This window comes from Oncorhynchus gorbuscha, linkage group LG04 (assembly GCF_021184085.1).
Source record: "Oncorhynchus gorbuscha isolate QuinsamMale2020 ecotype Even-year linkage group LG04, OgorEven_v1.0, whole genome shotgun sequence".
NCBI classification, from domain to species: Eukaryota; Metazoa; Chordata; class Actinopteri; order Salmoniformes; family Salmonidae; genus Oncorhynchus; species Oncorhynchus gorbuscha.
Genome location: NC_060176.1, coordinates 17,173,458 through 17,195,741, shown reverse-complemented (window position 1 = coordinate 17,195,741; position 22,284 = coordinate 17,173,458). Strand labels below are relative to the sequence as shown.

Here is a 22,284-nt window from a genome sequence, read left to right as displayed (position 1 = left end):
TCATTAACGTGGTCACGTCCCTAAAGACCATCTGACCCACACTATGGCCTGTCTGTGTGAGCCGTTTCCCCTCTCTGTATTTGGGGTATCCGGGGCGGAGGGGGAGACAGGGGCTGTTGAGAGTGTTTATGTTGCGGATCTGGACACAGGCTTCTAATGTGTAACACAGGACACTCCAGTATGCAGATGCCCCGGGCTATTCTCTAAGTGGTCTTTACTTTGAAAACACAGGTACCCTCCAGGGGGATGGGGTGGGGCTGCTGATACAGGATGGGGGGCAAGAGCCCTGCTCAGAGCCCCATGCAACGCTCGGAATAATATATCCATACATCATCAGTCCGTGTCAGACTTTGATTCACGGCAGAGGACTTGCCGAAACCACTGTGGTATTAGCTTTAATAATGCAAGCTGGGGTTAGGCGCTTACTCTTTTCTGACAAATATGGGCAAATCAATTAATTCCACTGACATTCTCCCAAAGCACACATATAAATCCAACATGGACGCTTGCTTTTGTGTCTTTGTTTTATCAAGCAAAGCAACAAGAATAATTTCACATTTTATGTTCTAATTCTAAAATACCCCGACAGGATAGGGCATTTGTTATCGTTACAAACACAGACTCATTTGAGTTACAAGATTTTGAAAGTAGATATTGACTTTAAAATCTCAAATGAGGTCTGGAACACTTTGATGAGAAAATACGTTTTATATGCTAGTGCATTATGAGAATCATTCAAAGCAGCAGGACGTGATAATATGACACATATCGACCAAGTCCAGAATGCACTCAATGCACCTAACATAACAAGCTCACTAATATCCCCACCCCACTTTAATTATGCACATAGAACATATCCAACATCTTGTCAATAACCTCAGTAAACAAATGCTACCACAGCCAATTAAAGAAATGCATCATTCTTATTCACTTCAGTAGCTGGCTTTCACAGCTTTCTGGCTTTCACAGCTTGCTGTCAATTTCAAGCTATACAGTGAGAATGAGACCAGCTCTCTCTCTCTCTCTGTCTCTCTCTCTCTGTCTCTCTGTCTGTCTCTCTCTCTCTCTCTCTCTGTCTCTCTCTGTCTCTCTCTCTCTCTCTGTCTCTCTCTCTCTGTCTCTCTCTCTCTCTCTCTGTCTCTCTCTCTGTCTCTCTCTCTCTCTGTCTGTCTCTCTCTCTCTCTCTCTCTCTCTCTCTCTCTCTCTCTCTCTCTCTCTCTCTCTCTCTCTCTCTCTCTCTCTCTCTCTCTCTCTCTCTCTCTCTCTCTCTCTCTCTCTCTCTCTCTCTCTCAGGCCAATAATGAACATAGCACCGTGACAAAGGACATTACGTTTGCTGGTCTTATCAATACTTCTAAAAGCATAACATCAATAGTTGTGAGGGTCACAGGATGTTTAGGACGTTTCGGCTAGCGAGACAGTCTTGTAGAACTGATTAAGCAGAGAGATGCTCACCAGAGAGGCGACATGGAGGAGAGGGTGACCCAATTAAAACAATGGAAATTCAGACTCCGCTGCCAGTCACACAGGCAATGAACTAAAGCCCGTGAGACAAAAGGGAACAAGCTTTATCAGTCCCAAAAAGGCCTTGTCCCTGCATTAATATTCTATCCTAATGAAACCTTTCTACATTTCTTCATCTCTCTACACTTGTCTGTCAGTCATTTGGCTCATAAATATTGTCTTATTATTATCATCATCGTAATTTCTTCCGTGATGCGCTGGAAAATTCTGTGGCAATTATCGAAGTGACAGGTGAAATAGGAACACGCTGAAAAATAAATGAAGCGTTGCCATGACGACACGGCCGGCGAGAGGGAATCAGATGTGTGTGTGTGTGTGTGTGCGCGCGTTGGTCACGTGACCCAGCCAGCCTCGGCTGCACAGCGCTACATTGAAGCCCCGCAGACCAAAGGACACTTAACCTCAATAGCTGGCAGCAATCGGAGGCCCATTTATTAGCTATTTCTGTCCAAAGGTCAGTGTGGCTGTATGTCTGGGGCTGGGGCTCCAAGCAGGCAGGACGCTCTTCTCTCCCCAAAGACAGGCTCTGTGGGCTGGGCTGACTAGAGTCAGGCATCGGGGCAGGCCGCTGTGCTGTGGCGTATTTACAGCCTTAAGGTATAATCTGCATTTAAAGCATATGACAGTGTTATAACATAGCTGGGCTGGGAATGCAGTAAATCAGACAATATGGGCAGGTGGAATGTATACGCTCATGAACAGACAAACACATATGTCTGCGGTACAGGACAGCCTGCTACAGTGATATGCAGTGAGTCAACAGGGAGGGCGAGATGTTGAATATGACAGAGACAGATTGAAGTGGCTTGTGAAAGAGCAAGGATGAGAGCCAGATGCCTAAGGGTGCCGTTAGGAGTTGAATTTTTGATCAGGGTCAAGCCATATAATAAATGTATATGTTCTATTAACATGACAACCCCGTGGATGTCAATACCTTATACAGACCAGGCTTAATATTTGAGGACGTGTAAAATGGAATTTGGAAACTAAATGACTTGGATCAGATGTTAATTATGAGACAACTTGCACAAATATATCTAGATTGCGCCTCATGTGTTTTCCTGGAAAGAGGAGGCTGGTTGGTTCAAATTGGTTCAAACACATTGTAACTGGGTGACCCATAAAGCAGCTAAATGTCCGTTTACAGTATGATCAGATGAAATAGAGGTGTTTTAGTGGGACGCTCCAAGGATCGAATCTACCTTTAGGATCTTAAACCATATTCTACAGATCTGAACACAGTACACAAAATATACACCAATACATAGTGAATACAGTGAAAGGTCACATAAACAATCTTCCATATAGACAAAGACTTTGTGGAGGAGTGTTTTTCTTCCAACCACAATTACCACTGATTAGCATTGACTTAAAAACGCAAAACAACAACATAACAAAACAATTCTGTCGATTCTGACGCCGGAGCGAATGGCGAGGCTTAAAATATACATATATATATAAAAAAAAACAAATTCAAACGAACGGGAGAAATGCTTTCATCCCACTGAAGCAATTATGGATCTAATCAGAGCTTTCTGCATGAAGGTACCGCTCTCCTATCTCGCTCCCATTTGCATCATAACACAGCGTGCAATATTAATTTCCGAGTTTACTGCTTATTGGAAGAGCAAAGTATGAAAAGCCATTAAGGGCTGCAAATGGGAAAGCTATTTGCTGTCACACGGATTTGGCTCTATTAAAAAGAAAAATCTTGTTAACTATTTGGAATTAGAGTCATTTGGCAAAAGGCATTCTGCAGCACTCCACTAAAATACGTAATTATGCTTCTCTTCTTTCTCTCCCCTATTCCTCTTTCATTTGCACAAGCGACGGAGGCAAGAACGGTGGATGGAGTTTGAGGGCATCAGGGGTGAGTAAGTGGAAGCAAAGGTAATTAAAGTTGGTGGCTATCTGTTTGGTTAATGCATGGAGCAGGCCAACAGAGACAGAGGCACTCACACACACACACAGCCTGGGGGGTTGAAGGAGAGAGATGAGGAGAATCAGCCTTCTGTCTCTCTCTGTCTCTGGCAGGTCCCCAGGCTCTCATCTGGAACACATCTTACCCACTCCAACCCTGCTGTAGCCCAGCATACTAGCACCATCCAACCCTTCTGTAGGCCAGCATACTAGCACCATCCAGCCCTGCTGTAGCCCAGCATACTAGCACCATCCAGCCCTGCTGTAGCCCAGCATACTAGCACAATCCAACCCTGCTGTAGCCCAGCATACTAGCACCATCCAGCCCTGCTGTAGCCCAGCATACTAGCACCATCCAACTCTGCTGTAGCCCAGCATACTAGCACAATCCAGCCCTGCTGTAGCCCAGCATACTAGCACCATCCAACCCTGCTGTAGCCCAGCATACTAGCACCATCCAACCCTGCTGTAGCCCAGCATACTAGCACCATCCATACTTGCTGTAGCCCAGCATACTAGCACAATCCAGCCCTGCTCTAGCCCAGCATACTGGCACAATCCAGCCCTGCTGTAGTCCAGCATACTAGCACAATCCAGCCCTGCTGTAGTCCAGCATACTAGCACAATCCAGCCCTGCTCTAGCCCAGCATACTGGCACAATCCAGCCCTGCTTTAGTCCAGCATACTAGCACAATCCAGCCCTGCTGTAGTCCAGCATACTAGAACAATCCAGCCCTGCTGTAGTCCAGCATACTAGAACAATCCAGCCCTGCTGTAGCCCAGCATTGCCCTAACACCTTTTTTTGCACTATTGGTTAGAGCCTGTAAGTAAGAATTTCACTGTAAGGTCTACTACACCTGTTGTATTCTGCGCACGTGACAAATAAAGTTTGATTTGATTTGATACTAGCACCATCCAGCCCTGTAACCCAGTCCACAGTAAAACACTCCAGACTAGCGATCCCAACACAAGAACTAAACAAGTGTGCTTGTTCTGGCCCAAATCAAGGAGTGTATGTTTATTTTCCAAAGACACAACACAAATCCCAACCTGTCCTTTCCCTGGCCAATGCTTATTGATTATAGGTCTCTAAGGATACAGATTAACAGCTGGAACCACCCTAGTGTCATACTCCCTCACCACGATACCACACTATCATAACCCAGCTCATGGACCACGCTATCCTAACCCAGCCCAGCTACTCTTGGCTCCAATAGAAAGGAAAAAACGGTATGGATTTATGGGTCCGCCAGGCTGGCCTGTGAGGTGTTTTATAGTGGGACCTGCAGGGCCTATTTAGGAGGCATAGCACAGCAAAGCACGGCGTGCTCCGTCCTGACCACAGGTATTGATCTGCAGCGATAGCCTGGTTGCGGCCGCATGGCTAACTTAGAGCCCTGATCTCAGCCTCAGCCTGCCTGGCCGCGAGATGAAAACCAGGCCTCTGTGTGTAATGATGTGTGTATGAACAAAGTGAGTAGACCACTGAGACAAAAAGGAGACAAAATTAAATCATTCTTTTTCCTCTTTCAGGATAGCCACTGCAGCCAGCCATGCTTGGCCGCTTGATGGGAGATCTTTTTTTTTTCAGAGGAGATGAATGGTAGGATCTGGAGGAGGTAAATGAGAGCATCCTGATGCAGAGAGATGTGTGGATGTCCCTAATGGGGCCCTGCTCTGATGAGCTGTGTGCTGCCTCTGTCTGTCTGGGAAGCTGGCAGACGGACGGACGTGGTTAGGGCAGAGGCTCAGCGCCTGCCCGCCTGCTCCCTACCAGGGCTCTCCGAGCGTCACGTCGGGCACGCTTCGCGCTAATTGTCGGAGGTCGACAGCGCATAACAAGTAGGAGGAGGCATCGGCTTTAATTTGAGAGGAGAAGAAAGGGTGGAGAAAATGCATCTAATCATGTGAAGTGTTTTGCTGTCTGGGAGGGAGCTAGGGGCTCTCTCTCCCCTGGTGGACCATCCCCAGCATCACCAACCACCCACCTCCAGCCCCTGGCCTGGCTAACAGCTCTGACCACACAGAGGTATGGATTACCCAGAACCTTACTGCTACGTTACTGTATCTTACTGCTCACACAGGACCAGACAGCTAAATAAACAAGAGAGAAGTCTAGTGGAACAGGAGCCCCCACAGAAAACACATGGACACACAGTCATGAGGGGAATGATAGGAGAAATGCTGATAGGAGAAACAGACAGACACATGGACACACAGACAGCAAGGCATACAGACAGAAAGACAAATGGACGCACAGACAACCACACAGACAGACACCAAGGCTGCAAATGAAACCGAGGTGGTGTGTGGAGAGGGGAGGTGGGAGGGAGGGGTGAAGGGGTGTGCCTGAAAGTGCCCTTGTCTGGCAGGACCCCCCCACCCCTACCTCTCCACCACCAGAGCACTGCTCCCTGAGCCAGGGTCATTGACACAGACCTCTGACATCATTAAGACGTTTCCAGGAAAATGTATTGAAAGACAGATTAAAATAAATTAAGAAAAATGTGTAGCAGAATGCCTACGCGCACTTCATAAATCATTGGGCCAGGCCAGGAGCCGGCTCCCCATGATTAACTGTAGACTATTTATTTTATCCTGACGGTATAAATTAGTATTCAGACACATAGATTATATTAGGGATATCTGCGATGCGGAACTGCTGCGGGATGTGCAGAATATTTTAAGGATACAAAGAGGAGTGGAGAGGGGGAGAGGGAAACGGAGAGAGGGAAAAGAGGAGTGGAGAGGGGCAGAGGGAAACGGAGAGAGGGAAAAGAGGAGTGGAGAGGGGGAGAGGGAAACGGAGAGAGGGAAAAGAGGGGGAAAGGAGGGATAGGGTTTTGAAAAGCAAACACTATTTAAATGCACACATACCAGGGAGATAGCATTTTACCCATGAAGCATCTGTTTATTCAAGCATTGACACTGAGAAAGGAGAAACAACTGAGTGAATGAAAAACAACAACCTCTGAACAGACTACCAGCCGTATTATTTGAGACTATAAACGACTGCATAAATAGCATTAATTGCTCAAAATCCCCATTGTCCACTACAGTCTGCATATGTTTCATGCATTGGAGATTAACGAAAAATGCACAGACACTAAATAGGCAATGATGTCCATGGAGTTGCTAAGGCACATAATGACATGGCACTATCCAACATCAGCCATTTCTCTCTCCTCTCAATGCAATTCAATTGAAAGGCATTAACGGCATGGGAAACATATGTTTACATTTCCAAAGCAAGTGAAATAGCCACTAAACTCACAAAAGGTCCAGAAGAATAAAGACATTTCAAATGTCATATTACAGTGGGGCAAAAAAGTATTTAGTCAGCCACCAATTGTGCAAATTCTCCCACTTAAAAATATGAGAGGCCTGTATTTTTCATCATAGGTACACTTCAACTATGACAGACAAAATGAGAGAAGAAAATCCAGAAAATCACATTGTAGGATTTTTAATGAATTTATTTGCAAATTATGGTGGAAAATAAGTATTTGGTCACCTACAAACAAGCAAGATTTCTGGCTCTCACAGACCTGTAACTTCTTCTTTAAGAGGCTCCACTGTCCTCCACTTGTTACCTGTATTAATGGCACCTGTTTGAACTTGTTATCAGTATAAAAGACACCTGTCCACAACCTCAAACAGTCACACTCCAAACTCCACTATGGCCAAGACACAAGAGCTGTCAAAGGACACCAGAAACAAAATTGTAGACCTGCACCAGGCTGGGAAAACTGAATCTGCAATAGGTAAGCAGCTTGGTTTGAAGAAATCAACTGTGGGAGCAATTATTAGGAAATGGAAGACATACAAGACCACTGATAATCTCCCTCGATCTGGGGCTCCACGCAAGATCTCACCACGTGGGGTAAAAATGATCACAAGAACGGTGAGCAAAAGTCCCAGAAACACACGGGAGGACCTAGTGAATGACCTGCAGAGAGCTGGGACCAAAGTAACAAAGCCTACCATCAGTAACACACTACGCCGCCAGGGACTCAAATCCTGCAGTGCCAGACGTGTCCCCCTGCTTGAGCCAGTACATGTCCAGGCCCATCTGAAGTTTGCTAGAGAGCATTTGGACGATCCAGAAGAAGATTGGGAGAATGTCATATGGTCAGATGAAACCAAAATAGTACTTTTTGGTAAAAACTCGACTTGTCGTGTTTGGAGGACAAAGAATGCTGAGTTGCATCCAAAGAACACCATACCTACTGTGAAGCATGGGGGTGGAAACATCATGCTTTGGGGCTGTTTTTCTGCAAAGGGACCAGGACGACTGATCCGTGTAAAGGAAAGAATGAATGGGGCCATGTATCGTGAGATTTTGAGTGAAAACCTCCTTCCATCAGCAAGGGTATTGAAGATGAAATGTGGCTGGGTCTTTCAGCATGACAATGATCCCAAACACACTGCCCGGGCAACGGAGGAGTGGCTTCGTAAGAAGCATTTCAAGGTCCTGGAGTGGCCTAGCCATTCTCCAGATGTCAACCCCATAGAAAATCTTTGGGGGGAGTTGAAAGCCTGTGTTGCCTAGCAACAGCCCCAAAACATCACTGCTCTAGAGGAGATCTGCATGGAGGAATGGGCCAAAATACCAGCAACAGTGTGTGAAAACCTTGTGAAGACTTACAGAAAACGTTTGACCTCTGTCATTGCCAAAAAAGGTATATAACAAAGTATTGAGATAAACTTTTGTTATTGACCAAATACTTATTTTCCATCATCATTTGCAAATAAATTCATTAAAAATCCTACAATGTGATTTTCTGGATTTCTTTTCTTCTCATTTTGTCTGTCATAGTTGAAGTGTACCTACGATGAAAATTACAAGCCTCTCTCATATTTTTAAGTGGGAGAACTTGCACAATTGGTGGCTGACTAAATACTTTTTTGCCCCACAGTATGTGCAAATAGTTAAAGTACAAAAGTGAAAATAAATGTGGGTTGTATTTACAAAGGTGTTTGTTCTGCACTGGTTCGTCTTTTCTAGTGGCAACAGGTCACATATCTTGCTGCTGTGATGGCACACTATGGTATTTCACCCAATAGATATGTGAGTCTCTCTCTCTCTCGCTGGTCCTGCCCACCCATCACACCCCAGGGGGGAGTGTCACTTCAACCCAGACTCCCCTGACAGTCAGTCAGTCCTCTTACCAGCCTCTCTCTTTGTCTCTATGCCTCTCTGTATGTGGCACAGCGCTGGCTACACACTGCCTCCCCGTGGGCACACTGCCCAGGCTGGCACAGGGCCAGACACAACAGCTCTGCCACACTGGCCTGGCAAAACAACGCTCCCTATCTTCATCTTTCCACACTCCTCCCTCCATCAGAGTGCCCCCAGCCCCAGTCCTCTCCTCATTCTCCCTTCTTTACTCTCCACTACAGCTGAGAACAACACTTTGGAAGCATGCCCTCTAGCCAAGCAATGAAACATAACAGTGCCAGGAACAAATAATACACTCATGTACCAAATAAAACCACCAGCCTTCAAACACGTTGCCAATATCTTATCATATGGTTAGAGTTCTTGCACTCAGTGAACCCCTGCATTATCAAACTATCAATGAATTCTAGCAGATAGGAAATATAAAAGACAACAACATCGCCATTACATCTAATAGCTTCTGTACTTCCAGGAGAAAAAGCTCGTATGTGAACTCCAGCCTGGTCCGGAAGGTCACTCTGATGTACACGCTGACTGTAGTGGTTTGTGTCATGGGTCCACGTCTGTCTCAACTGTCACACACACAGTGTCTCTGCTAAACCACAGAAACCCACGACGACCACGAGACAAACACTCAGGCACACCACTAAAACACAACTTCAAACACCAATACAAAGCCAGTATGAGAAAAGAATCCTATAGAAACCAAGCCATGGAGTTGTAGCAAATATCAGAATACATTGTTGTACATAGTCTACTCAGAGAGAAAAAAATGTTCTGAGACCAGCATAGAAAAGGAGAGAGAAAGGAGCAAATTAACAATGGAAAATCTTCCCACTTCACAAAGACCAACGGGAGAATGGGGAAGAGATGAGGAGTATAACGCACATATGAAATCTAAATACTACTAGAATGGGAGAGACATAGAGCTCAGCCACCAACAACAGTGTCCCATTGAAAAACACTTCATGCTTTTGACAGTGTACAAGAAGAGGCTTTTGCGCGCGCACACACAGACACACTGAAAGAGCGGGACACGCCTGAGACGTTGTCCTCGTTTTTCTTCCGGGGTGCATTAAGTCAGTCTTTTGAGGCCAGAAATGTTAAAACAAACCCACATAGCTGAGCTAATCAATGAACAGCATCAGCCACACTGGACCAAAAGCTTCTACACTAGCATTTACTTCTGAAAAAACATTGTTTGATTAGATTTTTTTTGTTCTACTCAGTGGTGGTCTCACAGAGGGAGGTTCGCACCACAAGGCTCAGAGCACAGAATACATTTAAAGCCTACTGTTTCATGGGATTAGATCTACTTCCCCTCAGAGTATAATGTCCATTTCAGGGTTCCATCAACCATGTGTGTTTGTGTTAGTGTTTTTATTTTAAACCTCTTTACATGGCTCCATCAGATCTCACTCAGGGGGACAGGACTGGAGATGGGAGGGGGATTGTGTGTGTGTGTCAGTGTGTGTGCAGGTTAAAGACACAGGGGGCTCTATAGGGGGTGTAGGAACACAGGTGGACCAGGATGGGCAATCAGAATGGCAGGGTCCGAGCCCTACAGCTATCCTAAATATACTAAATTCTGCCTCACTGCCAGACAAGGTGCCATTAGATTGGTATTTAACCAAGCCAACACCGAACATCACCATCTGTAAACAAAAAAAATACCATGCTGGAATCGGGGCATTTAATTTATACACATCATAAAAAACGTCCAAACCCTCTCTATCAACTGGATAATATTGTGTCTCCGGTGTGTAAAAAAGCCTCAGAGGTGAGTGCATACGCAGCAGTCATGTTCATTAAGATACACTGCTGCCCTCTTTTTCCCAAGCACCGGAAACACCCGTAAATCACCACCGCAGAAAATAAATGTACACTTATTACATTCTACACGCTGCATATATTCACCTCCTTAACATTTTGCATAGGCACAGTGCCACCGCGCAATGCTGCACCCGAAAACACGCCGTGAAAAATGACAGTGGCGAGGGGGAACTGCAGACCTGGGATATATGGTGCGGCAGAGCGGAGGAGAAATAATCCTACCTTAGATCGGCGTGGGGGAGAAAGGCGGGGGGAGATGAGCCCCTGCACCACGCCTGAGAAATGGAGCCCCCCAACTCCTATCTCGGTGGCCTCAGTCTCCCCTGCAATGCTCCAACACAATTACTGAGAAGAGCGGATGAAGACACATATACATGGACATACTATATTTAATAATAGATCTCTATATACTCTGTCTGTATATGAGTCAAATGTACATGAATGTTTGGAGGATACAAGGACATTCCTAGTGAATGGCTCCTTGAGAAAATAGGAATCGCTGAAAGCTATTGTTCAACCTGAACTTGTGGAACACAAATACTCTACCACAGACAAAGCAAATTACACAGCACAACAACACATGACTGACAGTGAACTGACAACCGCCTTCCTCCATTGATTGCCAACAGAGCACAACCTGCCTGCAGTTCCTATCGTGGCCATTAGGTGTCTCTCTTCCACTGTGCATGGCCGAGGCTCTGCCTCTCTCCCAGCAGAGCCCCTCCCCTCCTCAAATTCCATCTCCATGTAATATATACACCATCGTTTGAAAATGGCAGCTTTTTGAAAATTCACCTTGATTATCAGACATTAAAAGTGACTTCTCCAGCGCTGAGTGTCTGGCTGGGGGGATGGCTGCAGACGGCAGAACAATGTGGCTGGCTTGGTATTAACGCCTAGCTGGGGTGTGCAGGGAGGGAACGAGAGGCAGCCCTTTGTTCTCTCCCACATCCAATTATTTTTAACATGTGCCTCTTTTTACAACAAGAGAGAATTTAATTTTAATGCACTGGAAAAAATACATCAGTATTCTTAAGCAGAGATGGCGATGTATACATGTACAGAGCCCTGCACAGGAAATGGACAAATGACAGAGATGACTAAAATCCTCTCAGCCCAAACATAGCCGACACCAACACAAAAACCTAACAGAATGTAAACCCACACACCACCATACTATACACAGACCTACACTATGTAGCAGTGCCTTCAGCCCCACCCTTCATTAGAAACCACACTGAGACAGACAACATTCACTACATAACTACATGGTAAATGGTTCATCAACATTCCATGGCTGCGCAATAAAATGTATATACACAATGGTAGGAAAACATACAATAAAAATAGCAGGGATTCCGGATCAAATGGCTTGAAAAATAAAAGCCCAAGCTCCAATGGTAGGTAGGTGACCAAATATTTTTCTAATTGGATGAGCACTTTATCTTGCTGTCAGAGCGGCAGTAAAAAGCAGCGCTGTTGCCAGAAGCAGAGGAGCTTCAACATGGTTGGCCTTTTATTAGTTCTGCCTGGGCTGGAGTCTGATATATGCTTCTAACCCTTTCATCATAACCCAGCCCCACTCCCCAATACATGGTTATTACAGTATATACCCCACACACCCCAATACACCGGTGTTACACCCAACCACACCAACACCCCACCACACTGATGGTATATAACCCCCTCAGATGCTCAACTACCCCAACACACCCATTATGCATTTTATACACCCTGCACAGAACCAACATACACCAGCATTAAACATAGTGGTCTATACTGTATCAGCTATATACCCAACCCAGCAATCATAGAGCACCTTAAACACACACCAGGAATGCACATTTGTCCAACACACTGGCAACACACACCAACAAGACCCATCAATCCCATGCATCCATGCAGAATACTGTAGTAGAAATACATTCCAGTAAGCATAACAGCCTCTCAGGTTCACTCAGCAACAGCAACCAGCCATACAGTATGTGCCCTACCAAGACACTGTCAATAACCGCCATACAATATCTCTAACATAAAGAGACCACAACATGCTGGTAAATGACTGTAGAAGAGCCACATCCTGTAGTCAAACACAGAAGCTAAACACTAGCCTGTACAATAGCTCATCACTACAGACCTGCCTCACAAACATGTAACACAAAGAGCAGAATGAGGGGAGATTGCAGAGGGCTCAGCAGTGCATTCACAGCTCTGCAGTGGCCATCTTGGTAACTCTATGGTAATTTCCCCACTGCAGTATGAAATGACTGTTTTCTCTCCTTATCTGTAGCAGCACTGCTGCACCTATAGGGACGGGAGATTTCAAACCTAGAAAAACCCTGGCTCATTTCTATAAAATAGGAAAGTATAAAATACGCACACCGCATTACACCCGTACCCACATGCACATGAGCTCGTACACACGCACACACACTAAATTAAATTCCAGTCCTAGGGAAGACAACTAACTGCTTGTGTGTGAGTCGCTCTGCGGCACAGCAAAACCAATTCTCTGGAGATGTGGCAAAATGAAAGGGCAGAATCCAGGATGTTTATGGTTCTTACTCTGTTCTCCTCTCAATCAAATGTTTTATTAGCAATCATTCGCTGTCCGCCTGGCCCTAACAGTCATCTAACCTGGGAGGGGCCCGCGTGATGCCAGCAGGCAGGTTCAGCAACCAGCCCAGTTACAGAGGAGACCATTTGGGTTTGCACAACTCCCAATTATTTACACCTGGAGCTGCTGGAGCAGGATAGAGCTGCTGGAGCAGGATAGAGCTGCTCGGGCAGGATGGAGCTGCTGGGGGAGGATGGAGCTGCTGAGGCAGGATGGAGCTGCTGGGGCAGGATGGGGCTGCTGGAGCAGGATAGAGCTGCTGGGGCAGGATGGAGCTGCTGGGGCAGGATGGAGCTGCTGGGGCAGGATAGAGCTGCTGGGGCAGGATAGAGCTGCTGGAGCAGGATAGAGCTGCTGGGGCAGGATGGAGCTGCTGGGGCAGGATGGAACTACTGGAGCAGGATGGGGCTGGTGGAGCAGGATGGGGCTGGTGGAGCAGGATGGGGCTGGTGGAGCAGGATGGGGCTGGTGGAGCAGGATTGGGCTGGAGTGTTAATTAATCCCCAGGGCAGCCGGGCTGAGGAAGGGGCTCGCTCACTCAGACCCCACGCTCCTGTAATCTCCACAGGCCTGGACAGCGCCAACAGAGAGTGTGTGTGTGTGTGTGTGTTGTGTGTAGGTGCGTGCACACTGTGTGTGTCAGAGGGAGACAGACAGACAGATAGGTCCTAAATGGCAGCTGATCCTTCATGTTTCACAGTCTGTGAAATACATGACAAGCCGCATGGAGTCTGAAACAAGCTGAGCTGGGGATGTGTGTGTGTGATAGACAACACATAGAGTGAGAGAGAGATCAAACAAAGACATGTTTCACAAGGTATTAATGTTATATAAGAAAAGACATGTTTCATAAGACAAAAATCCTCAATAAATGACGTATTTGTTCAGAAACAGTGAGAATGGAAAAAGGCAACACAAAAGGTAAAAGCAGGGTGTGATAGGGATGGTAACAGCAGGATGTGGTAGGGATGGTAACAGCAGGGTGTGGTAGGGATGGTAACAGCAGGGTGTGGAAGGGATTAGGTATTTTAACAGTAGGGTGTGGTAGGGATGGTAACAGCAGGGTGTGGTAGGAATGGTAACAGCAGGATGTGGTAGGGATGGTAACAGCAGGGTGTGGTAGGGATGGTAACAGCAGGGTGTGGAAGGGATTAGGTATTTTAACAGCAGGGTGTGGTAGGGATGGTAACAGCAGTGTGTGGCAGGGATGGTAACAACAGGGTGTGGTAGGGATGGTAACAGCAGGGTGTGGAGGGGATTAGGTATTTTAACAGTAGGGTGTGGTAGGGATGGTAACAGCAGGGTGTGGTAGGAATGGTAACAGCAGGGTGTGGTAGGAATGGTAACAGCAGGGTGTGGTAGGGATGGTAACAGCAGGGTGTGGTAGGAATGGTAACAGCAGGGTGTGGTAGGGATGGTAAAAGCAGGGTGTGGTAGGGATGGTAACAGCAGGGTGTGGTAGGAATGGTAACAGCAGGGTGTGGTAGGGATGGTAACAGCAGGGTGTGGTAGTGATTAGAATTTTAACAGTAGGGTGTGATAGGGATGGATACAGCAGCATGTGGTAGGGATTAGTTATTTTACCAGTAGGGTGTGATAGGGATGGTAACAGCAGGGTGTGGTAGGGATGGTAACAGCAGGGTGTGATAGGGATGGTAACAGTAGGGTGTGGTAGGGATTAGGTATTTTAACAGTAGGGTGTGATAGGGATGGTAAAAGCAGGGTGTGATAGGGATGGTAACAGCAGGGTGTGGTAGGGATTAGGTATTTTAACAGTAGGGTGTGATAGGGATGGTAACAGCAGGGTGTGATAGGGATTAGGTATTTTAACAGTAGGGTGTGATAGGGATGGTAACAGCAGGGTGTGATAGGGATGGTAAAAGCAGGGTGTGATAGGGATGGTAACAGCAGCATGTGGTAGTGATTAGGTATTTTAACAGTAGGGTGTGATAGGGATGGTAACAGTAGGGTGTGATAGGGATGGTAACAGTAGGGTGTGATAGGGATGGTAACAGCAGCATTTGGTAGGGATTGGGTATTTTAACAGCAGGGTGTGATAGGGATGGTAACAGCAGGGTGTGATAGGGATGGTAACAGCAGCATGTGATAGTGATGAGGTTTTTTAACAGCAGGGTGTGGTAGTGATTAGGTATTTTAACAGTAGGGTGTGATAGGGATGGTAACAGCAGGGTGTGATAGGGATGGTAAAAGCAGGGTGTGATAGGGATGGTAACAGCAGCATGTGGTAGTGATTAGGTATTTTAACAGTAGGGTGTGATAGGGATGGTAACAGTAGGGTGTGATAGGGATGGTAACAGTAGGGTGTGATAGGGATGGTAACAGCAGCATTTGGTAGGGATTGGGTATTTTAACAGCAGGGTGTGGTAGGGATGGTAACAGCAGGGTGTGATAGGGATGGTAACAGCAGCAGGTGGTAGAGATTGGGTATTTTAACAGCAGGGTGTGGTAGGGATGGTAACAGCAGGGTGTGATAGGGATGGTAACAGCAGCAGGTGGTAGGGATTAGGTATTTTAACAGCAGGGTGTGGTAGGGATGGTAACAGTAGGGTGTGATAGGGATGGTAACAGCAGCATGTGGTAGGGATGAGGTATTTTAACAGTAGGGTGTGGTAGTGATTAGGTATTTTAACAGTAGGGTGTGGTAGGGATGGTAACAGTAGGGTGTGGTAGGGATGGTAACAGCAGGGTGTGGTAGGGATGGTAACAGCAGGGTGTGGTAGTGATTAGGTATTTTAACAGTAGGGTGTGGTAGGGATGGTAACAGCAGGGTGTGGTAGGGATGGTAACAGCAGGGTGTGGTAGTGATTAGGTATTTTAACAGTAGGGTGTGGTAGGGATGGTAACAGTAGGGTGTGGTAGGGATGGTAACAGCAGGATGTGGTAGAGATGGTAACAGCAGGGTGTGGTAGTGATTAGGTATTTTAACAGTAGGGTGTGATAGGGATGGTAACAACAGCAGGTGGTAGTGATGAGGTATTTTAACAGTAGGGTGTGGTAGGGATGGTAACAGCAGGGTGTGGTAGAGATGGTAACAGCAGGGTGTGATAGGGATGGTAACAGCAGCAGGTGGTAGGGATTAGGTATTTTAAAAGCAGGGTGTGGTAGGGATGGTAACAGCAGGGTGTGATAGGGATGGTAACAGCAGCAGGTGGTAGGGATGAGGTATTTTAACAGTAGGGTGTGATATGGATGGTAACAGTAGGGTGTGGTAGGGATGGTAACAGCAGGGTGTGATAGGGATGGTAACAGCAGCATGTGGTAGTGATGAGGTATTTTAACAGCAGGTTGTGGTAGGGATGGTAACAGCAGGGTGTGATAGGGATGGTAAAAGCAGGGTGTGATAGGGATGGTAACAGTAGGGTGTGGTAGGGATTAGGTATTTTAACAGTAGGGTGTGATAGGGATGGTAACAGCAGGGTGTGATAGGGATTAGGTATTTTAACAGTAGGGTGTGATAGGGATGGTAACAGCAGGGTGTGATAGGGATGGTAACAGCAGGGTGTGATAGGGATGGTAACAGCAGGGTGTGATAGGGATTAGGTATTTTAACAGTAGGGTGTGATAGGGATGGTAACAGCAGGGTGTGATAGGGATGGTAACAGCAGGGTGTGATAGGGATGGTAACAGCAGGGTGTGATAGGGATGGTAACAGCAGGGTGTGATAGGGATTAGGTATTTTAACAGTAGGGTGTGATAGGGATGGTAACAGCAGGGTGTGATAGGGATGGTAACAGCAGGGTGTGATAGGGATGGTAACAGCAGGGTGTGATAGGGATGGTAAAAGCAGGGTGTGATAGGGATGGTAACAGTAGGGTGTGGTAGGGATTAGGTATTTTAACAGTAGGGTGTGATAGGGATGGTAACAGTAGGGTGTGGTAGAGATGGTAACAGCAGGGTGTGATAGGGATGGTAACAGCAGCAGGTGGTAGGGATTAGGTATTTTAAAAGCAGGGTGTGGTAGGGATGGTAACAGCAGGGTGTGATAGGGATGGTAACAGCAGCAGGTGGTAGGGATGAGGTATTTTAACAGTAGGGTGTGATATGGATGGTAACAGTAGGGTGTGGTAGGGATGGTAACAGCAGGGTGTGATAGGGATGGTAACAGCAGCATGTGGTAGTGATGAGGTATTTTAACAGCAGGTTGTGGTAGGGATGGTAACAGCAGGGTGTGATAGGGATGGTAAAAGCAGGGTGTGATAGGGATGGTAACAGTAGGGTGTGGTAGGGATTAGGTATTTTAACAGTAGGGTGTGATAGGGATGGTAACAGCAGGGTGTGATAGGGATGGTAACAGCAGGGTGTGATAGGGATTAGGTATTTTAACAGTAGGGTGTGATAGGGATGGTAACAGCAGGGTGTGATAGGGATGGTAACAGCAGGGTGTGATAGGGATGGTAACAGCAGGGTGTGATAGGGATTAGGTATTTTAACAGTAGGGTGTGATAGGGATGGTAACAGCAGGGTGTGATAGGGATGGTAACAGCAGGGTGTGATAGGGATGGTAACAGCAGGGTGTGATAGGGATTAGGTATTTTAACAGTAGGGTGTGATAGGGATGGTAACAGCAGGGTGTGATAGGGATGGTAACAGCAGGGTGTGATAGGGATGGTAACAGCAGGGTGTGATAGGGATGGTAAAAGCAGGGTGTGATAGGGATGGTAACAGTAGGGTGTGGTAGGGATTAGGTATTTTAACAGTAGGGTGTGATAGGGATGGTAACAGTAGGGTGTGGTAGGGATTAGGTATTTTAACAGTAGGGTGTGATAGGGATGGTAACAGTAGGGTGTGGTAGTGATTAGGTATTTTAACAGTAGGGTGTGATAGGGATGGTAACAGCAGGGTGTGATAGGGATGGTAAAAGCAGGGTGTGATAGGGATGGTAACAGTAGGGTGTGGTAGGGATTAGGTATTTTAACAGTAGGGTGTGATAGGGATGGTAACAGTAGGGTGTGGTAGTGATTAGGTATTTTAACAGTAGGGTGTGATAGGGATGGTAACAGCAGGGTGTGGTAGGGATGGTAACAGCAGGGTGTGATAGGGATGGTAACAGCAGCAGGTGGTAGGGATTAGGTATTTTAACAGCAGGGTGTGGTAGGGATTGTAACAGCAGGGTGTAATAGGGATGGTAACAGCAGCAGGTGGTAGGGATGAGGTATTTTAACAGTAGGGTGTGGTAGTGATTAGGTATTTTAACAGTAGGGTGTGGTAGGGATGGTAACAGCAGGGTGTGGTAGGGATGGTAACAGCAGCATGTGGTAGAGATGGTAACAGCAGGATGTGGTAGAGATGGTAACAGCAGGGTGTGGTAGTGATTAGGTATTTTAACAGCAGGGTGTGATAGGGATGGTAACAGCAGGGTGTGATAGGGATTAGGTATTTTAACAGTAGGGTGTGATAGGGATGGTAACAGCAGGGTGTGATAGGGATGGTAACAGCAGGGTGTGATAGGGATGGTAACAGCAGGGTGTGATAGGGATTAGGTATTTTAACAGTAGGGTGTGATAGGGATGGTAACAGCAGGGTGTGATAGGGATGGTAACAGCAGGGTGTGATAGGGATTAGGTATTTTAACAGTAGGGTGTGATAGGGATGGTAACAGCAGGGTGTGATAGGGATGGTAACAGCAGGGTGTGATAGGGATGGTAACAGCAGGGTGTGATAGGGATGGTAAAAGCAGGGTGTGATAGGGATGGTAACAGTAGGGTGTGGTAGGGATTAGGTATTTTAACAGTAGGGTGTGATAGGGATGGTAACAGTAGGGTGTGGTATTGATTAGGTATTTTAACAGTAGGGTGTGATAGGGATGGTAACAGCAGGGTGTGATAGGGATGGTAAAAGCAGGGTGTGATAGGGATGGTAACAGTAGGGTGTGGTAGGGATTAGGTATTTTAACAGTAGGGTGTGATAGGGATGGTAACAGTAGGGTGTGGTAGTGATTAGGTATTTTAACAGTAGGGTGTGATAGGGATGGTAACAGCAGGGTGTGATAGGGATGGTAACAGCAGCAGGTGGTAGGGATTAGGTATTTTAACAGCAGGGTGTGGTAGGGATTGTAACAGCAGGGTGTAATAGGGATGGTAACAGCAGCAGGTGGTAGGGATGAGGTATTTTAACAGTAGGGTGTGGTAGTGATTAGGTATTTTAACAGTAGGGTGTGATAGGGATGGTAACAGCAGGGTGTGATAGGGATGGTAACAGCAGCAGGTGGTAGGGATTAGGTATTTTAACAGCAGGGTGTGGTAGGGATTGTAACAGCAGGGTGTAATAGGGATGGTAACAGCAGCAGGTGGTAGGGATGAGGTATTTTAACAGTAGGGTGTGGTAGTGATTAGGTATTTTAACAGTAGGGTGTGGTAGGGATGGTAACAGCAGGGTGTGGTAGGGATGGTAACAGCAGCATGTGGTAGAGATGGTAACAGCAGGATGTGGTAGAGATGGTAACAGCAGGGTGTGGTAGTGATTAGGTATTTTAACAGTAGGGTGTGATAGGGATGGTAACAGCAGCATGTGGTAGTGATGAGGTATTTTAACAGTAGGGTGTGATAGGGATGGTAACAGCAGCAGGTGGTAGTGATGAGGTATTTTAACAGTAGGGTGTGGTAGGGATGCTAACAGCAGGGTGTGGTAGAGATGGTAACAGCAGGGTGTGGTAGGGATGGTAACAGCAGGGTGTGGTAGGGATGGTAACAGTAGGGTGTGGTAGAGATGGTAACAGCAGGGTGTGGTAGGGATGGTAACAGCAGGGTGTGGTAGCGATGGTAACAGCAGGGTGTGGTAGGGATGGTAACAGCAGGATGTGGTAGAGATGGTAACAGCAGCATGTGGTAGTGATGAGGTATTTTAACAGTAGGGTGTGATAGGGATGGTAACAGCAGCATGTGGTAGTGATGAGGTATTTTAACAGTAGGGTGTGATAGGGATGGTAACAGCAGGGTGTGATAGGGATGGTAACAGCAGGGTGTGGTAGGGATGGTAACAGCAGCATGTGGTAGGGATGGTAACAGCAGCATGTGGTAGGGATGGTAACAGCAGCATGTGGTAGGGATGGTAACAGCAGCATGTGGTAGGGATGGTAACAGCAGGGTGTGGTAGGGATGGTAACAGCAGCATGTGGTAGTGATGAGGTATTTTAACAGTAGGGTGTGATAGGGATGGTAACAGCAGCATGTGGTAGGGATGGTAACAGCAGGGTGTGATAGAGATGGTAACAGCAGCATGTGGTAGTGATGAGGTATTTTAACAGTAGGGTGTGATAGGGATGGTAACAGCAGCATGTGGTAGGGATGGTAACAGCAGCATGTGGTAGGGATGGTAACAGCAGGGTGTGGTAGAGATGGTAACAGCAGCATGTGGTAGTGATGAGGTATTTTAACAGTAGGGTGTGATAGGGATGGTAACAGCAGCATGTGGTAGGGATGGTAACAGCAGCATGTGGTAGGGATGGTAACAGCAGGGTGTGGTAGGGATGGTAACAGCAAGGTGTGGTAGGGATGGTAACAGCAGGATGTGGTAGAGATGGTAACAGCAGCATGTGGTAGTGATGAGGTATTTTAACAGTAGGGTGTGGTAGGGATGGTAACAGCAGGATGTGGTAGGGATGGTAACAGCAGCATGTGGTAGGGATGGTAACAGCAGGGTGTGGTAGGGATGGTAACAGCAGGGTGTGGTAGGGATGGTAACAGCAGGGTGTGGTAGGGATGGTAACAGCAGGGTGTGGTAGGGATGGTAACAGTAGTGTGTGGTAGGGATGGTAACAGCAGGGTGTGGTAGGGATGGTAGCAGCAGGGTGTGTTGTAGGGATGGCAACAGCAGGGTGTGGTAGGGATGGTAACAGCAGGGTGTGGTAGGGATGGTAACAGCAGGGTGTGGTAGGGATGGTAACAAGCAGGATGTGGTAGGGATGGTAACAGCAGGGTGTGGTAGGGATGGTAACAGCAGGGTGTGGTAGGGATGGTAACAGTAGTGTGTGGTAGGGATGGTAACAGCAGGGTGTGGTAGGGATGGTAACAGCAGGGTGTGGTAGGGATGGTAAAAGCAGGGTGTGGTAGGGATGGTAACAGTAGTGTGTGGTAGGGATGGTAACAGCAGGGTGTGGTAGGGATGGTAACAGCAGGGTGTGGTAGGGATGGTAACAGCAGGGTGTGGTAGGGATGGTAACAGTAGTGTGTGGTAGGGATGGTAACAGCAGGGTGTGGTAGGGATGGTAACAGCAGGGTGTGGTAGGGATGGTAACAGCAGGGTGTCGTAGGGATGGTAACAGCAGGGTGTGGTAGGGATGGTAACAGTAGTGTGTGGTAGGGATGGTAACAGCAGGGTGTGGTAGGGATGGTAACAGCAGGGTGTGGTAGGGATGGTAACAGCAGGGTGTGGTAGGGATGGTAACAGCAGGGTGTGGTAGCGATGGTAACAGCAGGGTGTGATAGGGATGGTAACAGCAGGGTGTGGTAGGGATGGGGTATGGGTAGGATGTGAGGAATCAAAGGGGAAAGGGTTACATTTACATTTAGGATTGGGTCTGTCACATGGGCCTCTGTACCTGCTGACTAACACAGCCATGCTGGCTCTTCAGACTGGACACCGTGACCTGGAACTTCTGGGTCTGCTCCTCAGCCTGGAGAGAGGGGGAGAGAGGGAGGAAGAGAGAGGGGGAGAGGGAGGAAATGAGAGGTCAAAAACATGCAGTTTGAGCTCATAAAGGAGCTAGAGGTGAGATAGACATTGATAGAGAGGGCATTGATTAAAGTGATTAATCCTAACATGGGAAAAGTCCATTCTGAAACCCACTGCATACTCTGAGGGACTGTTGGAGTGAACCTGGACATGGTTCTCTGGCTGTACACAGAGTCCATCATAGCAAATGAGGATGAACAAAAGCAGTGGATGGAGTTTTAAAAATAATTTTCTGTCTGAGACAGGGTTGTGGGCATGTACACTTCCACATACATGTGCTGTATGTGGAAAGAGAGAGGCGTCGCTCTCTCTTTCTCTCCCTCCCTGCCCTTTACTTCTCTCATGTCTGGGAGCAGTAATCTGTTCCTGAGCCAGCACTGCTGGGATTAAGCAGTGACTGAAGATAGGATATATGCGTCATTAAAGCAGAGAGCATAGAGCCGGAGACAAGAGAGACAAAATCAACAAAGGTGACATGGAGAGAAAGCAGACAAATAACACAGGCAGGCAGGCAGG

At 46.9% G+C, this 22,284-nt stretch overlaps 1 protein-coding gene across 11 annotated transcripts in view; it reads right to left on the bottom strand.

Annotated features, from left to right (window-relative positions):
* LOC124033761 overlaps positions 1-22,284 on the bottom strand; it is a 169,995-nt gene that overhangs the window by 13,919 nt on the left and 133,792 nt on the right. For all 11 annotated transcript variants that reach the window (XM_046346004.1, XM_046346005.1, XM_046346006.1 and 8 more), the window contains one exon: positions 21,635-21,709. In XM_046346004.1, coding sequence (XP_046201960.1) covers positions 21,705-21,709 — 5 coding nt within the window. In that variant the 3' untranslated portion in view covers positions 21,635-21,704. The remainder of the gene's footprint in view (positions 1-21,634; positions 21,710-22,284) is intronic.